Source organism: Amblyraja radiata, chromosome 8 (genome assembly GCF_010909765.2).
Source record: "Amblyraja radiata isolate CabotCenter1 chromosome 8, sAmbRad1.1.pri, whole genome shotgun sequence".
NCBI classification, from domain to species: Eukaryota; Metazoa; Chordata; class Chondrichthyes; order Rajiformes; family Rajidae; genus Amblyraja; species Amblyraja radiata.
In genome coordinates this window covers 27,728,862-27,741,813 of record NC_045963.1, presented here as the reverse complement: position 1 = coordinate 27,741,813, position 12,952 = coordinate 27,728,862, and the positions used below count along the sequence as shown (strand labels likewise).

General features: G+C 42.6%; 1 protein-coding gene across 1 annotated transcript in view; it reads right to left on the bottom strand.

Annotated features, from left to right (window-relative positions):
- The window catches only part of fmn2 (formin 2), a 368,117-nt gene that overhangs the window by 232,995 nt on the left and 122,170 nt on the right, over positions 1-12,952 (bottom strand). Inside the window, exon 12 of the mRNA XM_033026371.1 lies at positions 9,817-9,904. Coding sequence (XP_032882262.1) covers positions 9,817-9,904 — 88 coding nt within the window. The remainder of the gene's footprint in view (positions 1-9,816; positions 9,905-12,952) is intronic.

Here is a 12,952-nt window from a genome sequence, read left to right as displayed (position 1 = left end):
CTCCAAAGACGAACAGGTTTGTACGTTATTTGTCTCCAGTAAAATCATTTTACCGAAGGGCTTTTTTCCACACTATATCTTTAAAGTCTAAAGTCAGCAGAAAGACTGTAGATGATTACAATCAAGCCGCCCACAGCGCACAGCTCAAGGATAAAGGGAATAACGTTTAGTGCAAGATAAAGTACAGTGATGTACGATTAATTTACCACACGAGTAGGAAAAGTAAAATTAATGGCATGGGAATGTGAACGTTGAGGATAGGAAAATTGAGAGTACACAAACAGTCATGGAAAATGAAACATTGGTCGGGGCTTGAAGGAATGATTTGATGCTGCAAACATGTATAAACTGAAACTTGACTAAATATGCGGGTTAGCTGAATGAAGCACATTTCGCTGTAGGGATATGTACTGGGGAAAGCACAGGAGTTAAAATTTGCAATATCATGTTTATACCTCAAGCTAAAACAGCAAACCCAGCCAATTGTTAGAGACAAGGTTACAACCGTCTTGAAAGCAAGGCTTGATTTTCCCCATTCGCATCTTATCTCCATTACTACAAGGAGGAAAATGATTTTGAAGCTTGATTTTGAAATGAAGCACTTTGAGACTGATCAGAATTCGTCCAGCAGCATTTTAGAAATATACGTGCGGTTTGCTGGAAGCTACACATCATAAGGTGATGGGAGTAATTACCAGCAGCTGTCACACTTAAACCCAGCCCACAGTACTACCGGAGGGCAAAACTTCCATCAATGCTTAAGTCACAGAGAACATACCCTATTCCATGCTTTCTGGTAATATTGACCATCATTGTTCAAGGAGCAGAATTGGGCCATTCGACCCATCATGTCTACTCTGCCATTCAATCATGGCTAATCTATCTTTCCCTTTTCAACCCTATCCTCCTGCTTTCTCCCCGTAACCCCTGGCACCCTTACTAATCAAAAATCTGTTAATCTCCACTTCAATACCCATTGACTTGGCGACCATAGCCGTCTGTAGGAATTAATTCCAGAAATTCACACCCTCTGATAAAAGAAATTCCTCCTCGTCTCCTTTCTAAAGGCATGTTCTTTTATTGAGACCCTTCTTCAGAAAGGACTGCAGTTCTTTGTCTCTACATTTCCGAGTCAGGATGATCTTAGTTTCCTCAGTATGGGAAAGGTACGTCCTTTTATTCTGAGGTCTAGTCCTTGACTCTCCCACTGGTAGAAACCAGATTCACTCTATCCAGGTGGATAGGGCATTTTGTTTTAGCAGCAGTAGAGGTGGATTAATGTGAGGGTCTCGGCAAATAACTCATTGCTCATCACATCATGCCAAAAGATTCCTACTTTCATAAACCAAGCTAATTTGCACATCATATTTGTTATAGGATTTGCTTTGTTAATGTAAGCATATTACAGACTCTTCCAGTTGATGATAACCCAGTCATACCTCCATGCCCCTGTCCAGCAGAATGAACAGAAGTTTGATAGCAAACACCACAAGACTTGGGAACAGCTTTTCTCCTCAGTTAACAAGTTCCTGAACGGGCCTTCCACAAGCACGATTACTGTTCTATTCACCTCGATCTCAATGGGCACATTGAATATTGTCTAAGAATTTGATGCGCTACAACACTGAGAACTCTCTTCCACACTCTATAACTTCCCCCTTGTCCCATCTATTGTACCCGAATTTGAACTGATTGTATCTATGTACAGTAAAAATAATCTGCAGATGCTGGTTTATACCAAAGTTAGACACACGGCTGCAGTAACTCCACGGGCCAGGCAGCATCCCTGGAGAAAATGGATAGGCAACGTTTCAGGACAGGACCATTCTTTAGACAGATTGTTGTGGGGAGGGAGTGGAACTGGAAGACAAGACTAGGACAAATCGGGGCCAGCAAAATATGACCTCAGGCAGGTAGTTCCTTGATAGGCCAAAACAGTGAGTTATATTGTGGCGAACTGTGGAACTAGTTAAATGACTTTTAGTGGAGGAAGCGGGATGGGGGAGCAGTGGGGGGGACGGGGGAGGAGTGTTTATTTATGTATGTATATATCTATATTTTGTCTGTCTAATCTGTGTCTCTTTGGTATAAACCAGCACCTGCAGTTACTTTCCACACACTCCAGCACTGTATGTCATTTTGTGTAAACCAGCATGCGCTGTGATGGATGTCTGTGTAAATTGTGTTGTGCCTTGGGTCTTTTTTTTCCATGTGTGTATGACTGCAGAAACAACATTTCATTTGAGCCTCTATGAGGTTCAAGTGACAAATAAATTGTATTGTGTATTGTGTATATATTGTGTATTGCAGTGCCTTGTATCCACAAGCGAAAGCCATCCTTACTACTCACTAAAATGCAGCGTACTTCACTCCAGAGAAATAAAGACCAAAATGCTATTTGTGGCAGATACACAACAAAGAAAGAAGAAACAAATCTGATGATTTGGTGTTTTAGATTGCGTATACAATTGGACAAATAAATGCTTTAAATAATTCAGGAATTTGGCTTTGAATAAATGGACTTGGAGAGGGTTAAAATAATTCACTTCTAGACCTTCATGCCGCCTTACAAAGCCTTTCCAATATATACACAATTAAAATAGGTCTGCGTGCTTAACTTGGAAGTTTGATGCAAATGTGTTTCTCATTATTATATAAAACTAGAATTCCCCTGTGTAAGTAAGGATTTCTCCATGACAGTCTGAGTATGAGAAGGATTAGGAATGGCTGTTTGCAGGCTGATCTGTTCCTCCCGCAGTTAATGCACAGTAACTTACTAGTATTGTTGATCCATTAATCACATTTGAACTTACCAAATTTTAAAATGAGATCCAGAAACGGGACATTACAATGAATATACTGTTGAACATTACATGCCTCATGGAAAAACGGACAGGATGGGTGAAATACAGTAACAAAGCAGCATTCTAGCAATTCACTAGAAAACATGCTCCATTGCACTGATATCTCTTGGAGATTAACTTTAAGGGTTTGCACACTTCAATAAAATAATTGGCCGTTAATGTCCTGCATTTCAAAGCCGAGGATATCACTGATGAAATCTTCATTTGGCTGTCTCTAAATGCAAAAGTCTGCTTATCTGGAATTCATTATAGTCACTATAAAGAAGCAAACTAATAGAAGAGGTTCAGAGAATACTGTTCAAAGATAAGAAAGTATTATAGTTACGATGCATCCGACCCTTTGTGGTACCAAGAACAATTCAAAAGATAGCAGGTATTGGGTTAAACGCACAACTTTTTTTTGTCAGCCTACAGTTATAACTTTGTGATTGGATTATTGTCTGCAAGTCAAAAGGCATTGAGTTCAAGTGTATATTCAAGGGTTGTGTGTGTAATCCATTAATCGATCTAGTACCAGGCTGCGATAGTACTACACTGCTAATGATGCCACTTCAGATAAGGAGCAAAGATCTTAACTACTCTCTCAGGTGCACTTAAAGGATTCAACGCAAAGCAGATCAGGCAATGTTTTCATTATAAGTAGATGCTGGAGTATCTGTAAAATCTAATCTGTATCTCAGCGGGACAGGCAGCATCTTTGGAGAGAAGGAATGGTGACATTTCGGGTTGAGACCCTTCTTCAGACTGATGTCAGGGGAGTGGGCGGGACAGAGATAGAATGTAGTCAGAGGCTTCGGTCGCGGGCCTTGTGTTGCGTTACATCGGGAGCTCACAGGTCCCTGGTTGGCGACCGACTTTTCGGGAGCTCCAGCCACAGGAGCTTCTTCCACCCCGAATCTCAAGGCTTGAATCGGCCCGTTCGCAGGACCTTTCATCGCCCGGCACGGCCAAGGGATCTTCCATCGCCCAGCGGGGGCTTCAATATCGGGAGCCTCAATCGCGGGGGCTTCAATATCGGGAGCCTCAATCGCGGGGGGCTTCAATATCGGGAGCCTCAATCGACTCGAAGCAGCAGTTTGACTGCATGACCGCGGGAGAAGATGCAAGGAAGAGATAAGACTTTTTGTACCTTCCATCACAGTGAGGAGCTGCCTGGAGGAGAGTCACTGTGATGGTTGTTTATGTTAAATTTATGTAATTGTGTGTTTTGTTTGTTTTTTTATTGTTATGACTGTATGGTAACAACATTTTGTTCAAATTATCTTTTTTTGAATGACAAATAAATTCAATTCAATTCAAACCACCCCCTCCCCTGGTACTTTCCCCTGCAACCGCAGGAGATGCAACACCTGTCCCTTTACCTCCCCTCTCAACCCCGACAGTCTTTTCAGATGAGGCAGAGGTTCACTTGCACTTCCTGCAACCTCATCTACTGTATCCGCTATTCCAGGTGTCAACTTATGTACATCGGGAAGACCAAGCGCAGGCTCGGCGATTGTTTTGCTGAACACCGACGCTCAGGCCGCCTTAACCTACCTGATCTCCTGGTTGCTCAGCACTTTAACTCCCGTTCCCATTCCCAATCTGACCTTTTTGGACTGGGTCTCCTCCATTGTCAGGGTGAGGCCCAGCGCAAATTGGAGGAACAGCACCTCATATTTCACTTGGGTAGCTTACACCCCAGCAGTATGAACATTGACTTCTCCAAATAGCCCTTGCTTTCCCCTTCTCTCCACCTCCTCCCCCTTCCCAATTCTCACAGCAGTCTTACTGTCTCCGACTACATTCTATCTCTCTCCCGCCCACTCCCCTGACATCAGTCTAAAGAAGGGTCTGACCCGAAATGTGATTTGAGGTGATAGTGCATTTAGAGTCATAGTCATACAGCGTGGAAACAGGCCCTTTGGCCCAACATGCCCACACCAACCAACATGTCCCATCTACACTAGTCCCACGTGCCTGCATTTGGCTCATATCCCTCTACACTGGTCCTATCAGAGAAGTTTTACAAGAATGTTGCCAGGACTCGAGGGTCTGAGCTTTGGGAGAGGTTGAGCTGGCTGGAACTCTTATTGTCTGGAGCGCAGGAGGATGAAGAGTGATCTTGTAGATGTGTATGAAATGAGAAGAATAGATCAGGTAGACGCTCAGAGTCCCTTGCCCAGAGTATGGGCAATCGAGAACCAGACATGGCATTAAACATTAAACAGGCATGGGTTTAATGTACTGGACAAAATATTTCATAGGAATCTGAGGGGTAACTGTTCCACACCAAGGGTGGTGGGCATGCGGAACAAACTGCTGGAGAAGGTAGTAGAGGCAGGGGCTATTGTAATGTTTGAGAAGCAATTAGACAGGTACTTGGATCGGTCAGGTTTAGAGGGGTATGGGCCAAACGCAGGCAGACGGGACGAGTGTAGATGGGGCATGTTGGTCCGTATGGACAAGTTGAGCCGAAGTGCCTGTTTCCACACTGTATGACTCTAAAGCTGATTCTACTGTGTAGATGTACAATGGGAGATGCATTTGAAAACTTACCATACAGTAATTACTCCATCATGCCAGTAGTGGCCGCGTTAACATAAATTACTAAGGGTGCATCTCAATAATTTTCTGTCAAAGTAATGGACCATTAACCAGATTAAACCTAAATGTATTACAGGAGTTTATGGACTAAGAGGGCTGTAGAATTATTTTGCTAATCTACTGTTTGTAGATGACTGTTCCATGCTCTTATTTTATCCTTGCCTGTCAAGTGATTGGCCTTGTTTGCCCTGACTTGGACCAAATATTTTATTTCGCAACCATTTTCAAAAAAGTCTTAGAACTTAGACATTGCAGCTTTTATTTGCACTGGATTAATAGGTTTAGCTTTTTGCTTAATTTTGGAGGGGGAATTTCTTGGAACTAATGCACTTACATTTTACTTTAATTTTGTGGTTTACAAATGTCACAAAAGGAGAGCTGTTACAATTCAATGACAATGATTGTCCAAACTTTTGCTAATATTCCATCAACTAAAAGAAAAATGAGTGGACAGGAAAGTATTTGGCAAGGGTGGACAAAAATGCTGGAGAAACTCAGCGGGTGCGGCAGCATCTATGGAGCGAAGGAAATAGGCAACGTTTCGGGCCAAAATCCTTCTTCAGACTCAAGTATTTGGCAAGTTCTGCAGCATCATCCATAATGAGCGTTAGTTGTTATAACCAAGTACTTAGCTGTAATCGTTCTGACACACTCAAGATGCAATTTGTGCCTTTAAAATCTCCTTGATCCAGTTCCAGTTAATGCACAAATCGAGAAGCGAGGAGGAAAGAATGAGAACAAATTCTGCTGGGACAGAACTGTTGACATACATAGATTTTGTTGATAGCATCTTCTCATGATTCACATTAATGGCACACTCGGCATCGAAGAAACACCGTCTATCAATATATATACTGTACATGAGGAACAAGCACACCAGTGAGAGTTAAGCGTCTTTAGCTTTTACAGCATTATACAAATTGCCTTTCGACAAGAGCTGAGAAACAACAGACCGGATGGAGTTTGAAGTAACAAGTTTCGACTGTTTGTGCTTCCGTTTTACACACCTTACCACTGGGGAGGTACTTGACCTCAGCTCGGTTTATCGCTCCAGCTTTGCTTCAAGGGGGATTGACTCTAAAGATAATACTGGTTCAAACGATACACAAAATCACAACACCTTAATTCATTACGACTTGAAGGGGCCCCAAAACAAAATTCCAACACACATCGGCTGCTTAATTATACAGACTGCTAAGCAACAAAAGGCAGTATGTTGAAAGCAAAGTCACAGGGTTTTTGCACGTCAAGTTATTGTTAACATAATTGCACATCATGCAAGCCTTGCAGAGAACGTGTCTCATATGGAGCAGACCCACAGATGTCTGTTCGACTCTTTTATTCATTTGGTTCTCATTATTGACTCAAACTGACTCGAGTACTTGACTGAGGAAAACGACCATATCATTGTTTTCAGACTTCAGTCTATGACTTAACTGAAATACATCTGCCAATACAAGAAACACCAAGTACCTCTTGGCGCCAGGGCTGGTGCCATAATATATGACTAGCACTCGAGATTCTTTTTTTTTAAAATTTAAGTAGTTTAGTAACCCCCAGAAATCTATTTCACAGAACTCAGACTGTGACTAAATATGATTCACAACATCACTATCGATTCATTTCAAATTCTTAAAATTTATTGTAAAATATTTTCACAAATTTTAAGACCAACTCAAGAAACATTGTTGGAAAAACTGGCAGACTGCTGGACATTATTTCCTCCTCCTAACTGCAGCATTTACCACGTTATGTGTGACCATATCTTATCCCCCCCACCCCCCACAAGCACCCCCCGTCACCTTTCCATGTTCTCCACAGATGCTGCCTGATCCGCTGATACTCAATTTCGTGTCTTTCTTTGGTAAACAAGCATCTGCCGTTCCATGTTATGACATTATATGAGGAAAAGGACAGGTGACATTTTAGGTTGAGACCCTTCTTCAGGCTGAAGGATTAGGCAGTATCATCTTTTTAAGACACTTAAAACTCTCAATAATAAACAGGCACATTTGTGAATGACAAATTGTGGGGAGAATCTTACACACAAGGTCGTATGGCATTTCTACATCTCCTGTGGGCATTTGCACAACCAATCATTACAACAAGCCTCAGTTTTAATCAAAGATATCCTCCTAGAGTCGTTGTCATAGAGCATGTAAACAGGCCCTTCAGCCCATCTTGCCTCACCAACCAAGATGCCCCATCCACACCAGCCCTGCCACCCTATTTTAGGCCCATATCTCTCCAAACCTTTCCTATCCATCTACCTGTCCAAATGTATTTTAAATATAGTCATAGTACCTGCCTCAAACCTCCTCTGGCAGCTTATTCCATATTTGTGCCTTTCCAGCTTTCCACCCCCCCTCAAGGACAATAGACAACAGACAATAGACAATAGGTGCAGGAGTAGGCCATTTGGCCCTTCGAGCCAGCACCGCCATTCAATGTGATCATGGCTGATCATCCCCAATCAGTACCCCATTCCTGCCTTCTCCCCATATCCCCTGACTGCTATTTTTAAGACCCTATCTAGCTCTCTCTTGAAAGCATCCAGAGAACCTGCCTCCACCGCCCTCTGAGGCAGAGAATTCCACAAACTCACCACTCTTTCCTCGTCTCCGTTCTAAATGGCTTACTCCTTATTCTTAAACTGTGGCCCCTGGTTCTGGGCTCCCCCAACATCGGGAACATGTTTCCTGCCTCTAATGTGTCCAAGCCCTTAACAATCTTATACGTTTCAATGAGATACCCTCTCATCCTTCTAAACTCCAGAGTGTACAAGCCCAGCTGCTCCATTCTCTCAGCATATGACAGTCCCACCATCCCGGGAATTAACTTTGTAAACCTACGCTGCACTCCCTCAATAGCAAGAATATCCTTCCTCAAATTAGGGGACCAAAACTACACACAATACTCCAGGTGTGGTCTCACTAGGGCTCTGTACAATGAGAATCCCTCTCATCCTTCTAAACTCCAGAGTGTACAAGCCCAGCTGCTCCATTCTCTCAGCATATGCAGAAGGACCTCTTTGCTCCTATATTCGATTCCTCTTCGGGTGAGGAGGGTCTCAACCCAAAACATCACCTATCCATGTTCTCCAGAGATGGTGCCTCACCTGCTAAGTTACTCCAGCACTGTGTATACTTTTGTGTATTAACCACCATCTGAATGTTTGTTTCTACATTCTCTATACCCACCACACTGTGAAAACGTTTCCCCTCAGGCTACTATTAAAGCTATCCCCTCTCACCTTAATCCAAGGTCCTCGAGTTCTTGATCCTCCTACCTCGGGTTAAAGACTATGCATTCACCCTATCTATTCCCCTCTATATGATCACCCCTCATCCTCCTGTGCTCTCAGGAATAAAGTCCAAGCCTGCCCAACTGTTCTCTGTAGCTCAGGCTCTTGTGCCCTGGCAATATCCTCGAAGGCTCTCCTTAGACTTTAGAGATACTGCGTGGAAGTAGGCCTTTCGGCCTACCATGTATGTGCTGACCAGTGATCACCCCTTTCACCAACACTATCCTACACACTAGGAACAATTGACAATTTCACTGAAGCCATTTAACCCACAAACCTGTACGTCTTTGGAGCGTGGGAGGAAACCAGAGCACCTGGAGAAACTCCACGCAGTCACAGAGAGAATGTACAAACTCCGTACAGACAGCACCCGTAGTCAGGATTGAACTCAGGTCTCTGGCACTGTGAGGCAGAAACTCTACACATTAACATTTTAAAATCTGACACAGCCATCAAGCTTTACACTCTTAGACTTGCCACTCATTGATTAGTGTCCATTAGGATGTAGAAACTGCCAATCTGAGATCTTTCAGAAAATGTTGGCATTAACAACCTTGGGTACCACTTGCCTCTTCTCTTGAATATTTGCCCAAGGCACATCGAAGAGCAACTACTGGACCCAGAGTGATGAAAATCATACTAAAATACATTAAGGCTCACCTTCAGTACATCTGCAGCACTTCTCCCCCCCAGACTCATGCCAAATGTTTACAAACCGTAATTTCAAACCCACATGCAACTCATTTTAAGCAGTGTAACCCTACTCTTTCATTTAGGATTTACAGTACAAGCCACGTTACATGCTTACTGTTCACAGGGGGAATTATGAATGACAGAAGTATCAATACAAGTTACTACTGTTGAGGTTGATCGCGTGTGCGCGTTCATCACTTTAATACAAGCTGACACTTGCTCCATACTCACACATCCAGCTACCTTCAAAGTAGCGTTACTGCTAACAGCTAAAACTGTAGCACATTGCAAGCAGCTGTAAACCGATTCTGGAAAATCGTGACAAATCATTTTATGGGTAATTTGCCAACAACTGCTGAAGGAGCCTACCATGCTGGATATCTTTCATCTCCAAATGAAGACTAGACATCAGAATTCCAACAGCCTGCGACCTCTTGTTGTTCAGAAGTTTCACAACCTGTGGAGAGAGGAATTCAGTTATTGAGAAGCCAAATCATAAATACACATGAAAAGTGTCAATTGCAAGATGCCGAAGATTTTTACTTTAAGGCATGTTGTATGGTCTTTTGATCAAATTTAATATACTAGCACAATTAATAGAGGCTACATTTTAATCTTTTGTGTTTCGACGAAGATCAAAACTCATTAATGAATGAGGAACACCACTGTGGAGGCCAAGACAATGGATATTTTTAAGGTGGAAATTGTCAGATTCCAAAAGGTGCCAGGGGTTATGGGGAGAAGGCAGGAGAATGGGGTTGAGAGGAAAAGATAGATCAACCATGATTGAATGACGGAGTAGACCTGATGGGCCAAATGTCCTAATTTTGCTCCTTGAACTCATGAATTTATGAAAAATCAACTATCCCGGACCTTAATCCTACCTTACACTTCAGTTTCAAGTTTCTTAGTGCCACATGTATCAATGTACAACAAAAAGCCTTGTTTTCATGCTATCTAATCAGATAATACTAAACGTAAGGTAAAGCAAAAGGGGAAGATACAGAGTGCAGAATATATAGTTCTCATCAATGTCGTGCAGCACCTCCAATGCCTGCAATGGGGTAATGAATCGGACAGTATGGATCTCGGAAGAACCCTTCAGAAGCCCAATAAGAGAAGGACAGAAGCTGGTGATGTTCACTTTCAAGGTTCTGTATGAAACAAGTTCAAAGTTCTAAATATGATACTGACAATGTGTAGGTACCTACTGGCTCACGAACAGAGGAGTGTACACAACACATCATCAACTCATGAAAGTGCTGGGATAACTCAGCGGGTCAGGCAGCATCCCTGGAGAACATGGATAGGTGATGTTTCGGGTCGAGACCCTTCTTTCAGAGGGGTTGAGGTTCGAGTTACTGAGTGGAATGGAGAAGTCAAGTCGGTTGATGTTGTATCAGCAGTTGGAAATAATAAAGAGGTCCAGAGAGGGTCAAAGGGTCTTGACACAAAATGTCACTTATCCGTGCTCTCCAGGGATGCTGCCCGACCTGCCAAGTTGCTCCAGCACTGTTTATCCTTTCATGAGATAATGGTGTATTGTGCAAATAGCTAATTCTTGAAAGTGCAAAGACAGAGAGATTAATCTACTGAGAGAGACCAATGCAGATTTTGCATTTCTATAAAGCACTGAAACAAATGCTCTGGTAAAGATGAAAGCAGTGGCTTGGCTGGTTTAGAGGACGTTACAGCATTTTGGGCGCCACATACGGAAAGAGCATTAAAGTCAGAGACCTTTACTGTGCAGATTCATCAGTAACATGCCAAGAAAAGGGTACAATATTCAAGTGGATACATTCAAGAGACCCAGTCTATTCCATTGGGAGCAAAAGGATTTAACAAATTTTTTAAAATTATTGCCAAGAAGCATTAAAGAAACAAGGGTCCTTCAGCCAAGGAAAGGAGGTTAAAGATCTTGTTTGACAAAGTCTCCAGCTCCAGGCAGACTTACATTTCAGCGACAAAAAAATCCCAAGAGCAGATTTGTCTGGTCGGCAACATAGCCTTAAATAACATGCAACCTTGTCGACACCAAGGTTTGGGAATAGGACCTTTGTGCATTGCACAAAATGATCCAATTTCAAAGCCAATTTTGTAGCAAATATTAGGTACTTCTGATTAAACTATTCTGATACTTTGGACCATTCTTGACGTGGGTTTGCAAATGCCATTAAAGATCTCAGTCGGTACAAGAAGAGGAGGCGAGGAGAACAAACTGCACACACGGCTTTGATGAAGATGAAAGGTATGCGTGTGGAAAAATGATTTCCCCCCCCCCCCGATTGATTGATTGAAAGATACAGCATGGAAACAGGCCATTTGGCCCATTGAGTAAACCATCAAACACCCATCCACACTGGTTCTATGTTATCCCACTTTCGTATCCACTCCCGACACACTAGGGATAATTTGACAGAGGCAAGTTAACCTTCGAATAGTGAAAGGACTGGATATAGAGTGGCGCGGACTCAGCCCACCGAGTCCGCGCCGACCAGCAATCACCCTGTACACTAACACCATCCTACACACTTGGGACAATTTCCAATTATACTGAAGCCAATTCACCTACAAACCTGTACGTCTTTGGAGTGTGGGAGGAAACCAGAGCATGTGGAGAAAACCCACGCAATCACAGGGAAAACGTACAAACTCCGTACAGATAGCACCAGTAGTCAGGATCGAACCCGGGTATCTGGCACTAAAGCAGCAACTGCACAAGCTCGCCACCACAAATTTCTTGGGGGGGAAATTTCGTTCTACAAATTAAAGTCTTTCTCACAGAGTAAAAGACAGATTGATGCATTAATTTGCCTTTTAATAGTGCTTTCTTTAGTTAGGCTAAATTAAAACAGTACAAATTAATTTTGCTGTCATCCATTTGGTCAAAGGTTCCTCAGATCAGAAAGACATCAGCATCCATCAGGCACAACATCTAAAATGATAGTTGCACAAGATTATTAGCAAATCATGTAAAGTTTGAAATGTTTATGAAGATTCTTACAAAAGGCATGGACACATTCAACATTCCTTCAAATTCTACAAATATTAGCTAAAAATCTGACTTGGGCAGTACAGTGGTACAGCAGTAAAGTTGCTGTCTTACAGCGCCAGAGACTGGTTCGATCCTGACTATGGGTGCTGTTTGTACAGAGCTTGTATGTTGTCCCCATCAACTGCGTGAGTTTTGTCTGAGGTATTTGGTTTCCTCACTCAAAATGCGTACATGTTTGCAGGCTAATTGGATTGGTATAAATGCAAATTGGCCCTAGTGTGTGTAGAATAGTGTTAATTTGCAGGGATTGCTGGTCGGCACAAATTCAGTGGGCCAAAGAGCCTGTTTCCACGCTGTATCTCAAAATTAAACCGCGTGGGTTTTCCCCGGGTTCTCCGGTTTTCTCCCACACTCCAAATACACACAGGTTTGTAGGTTATTGGCTTGGTATTATTGTAAATTGTCCCTAGTGTATGTAGGATAGTGTTAATGTACAGGGATCGCTGGTCG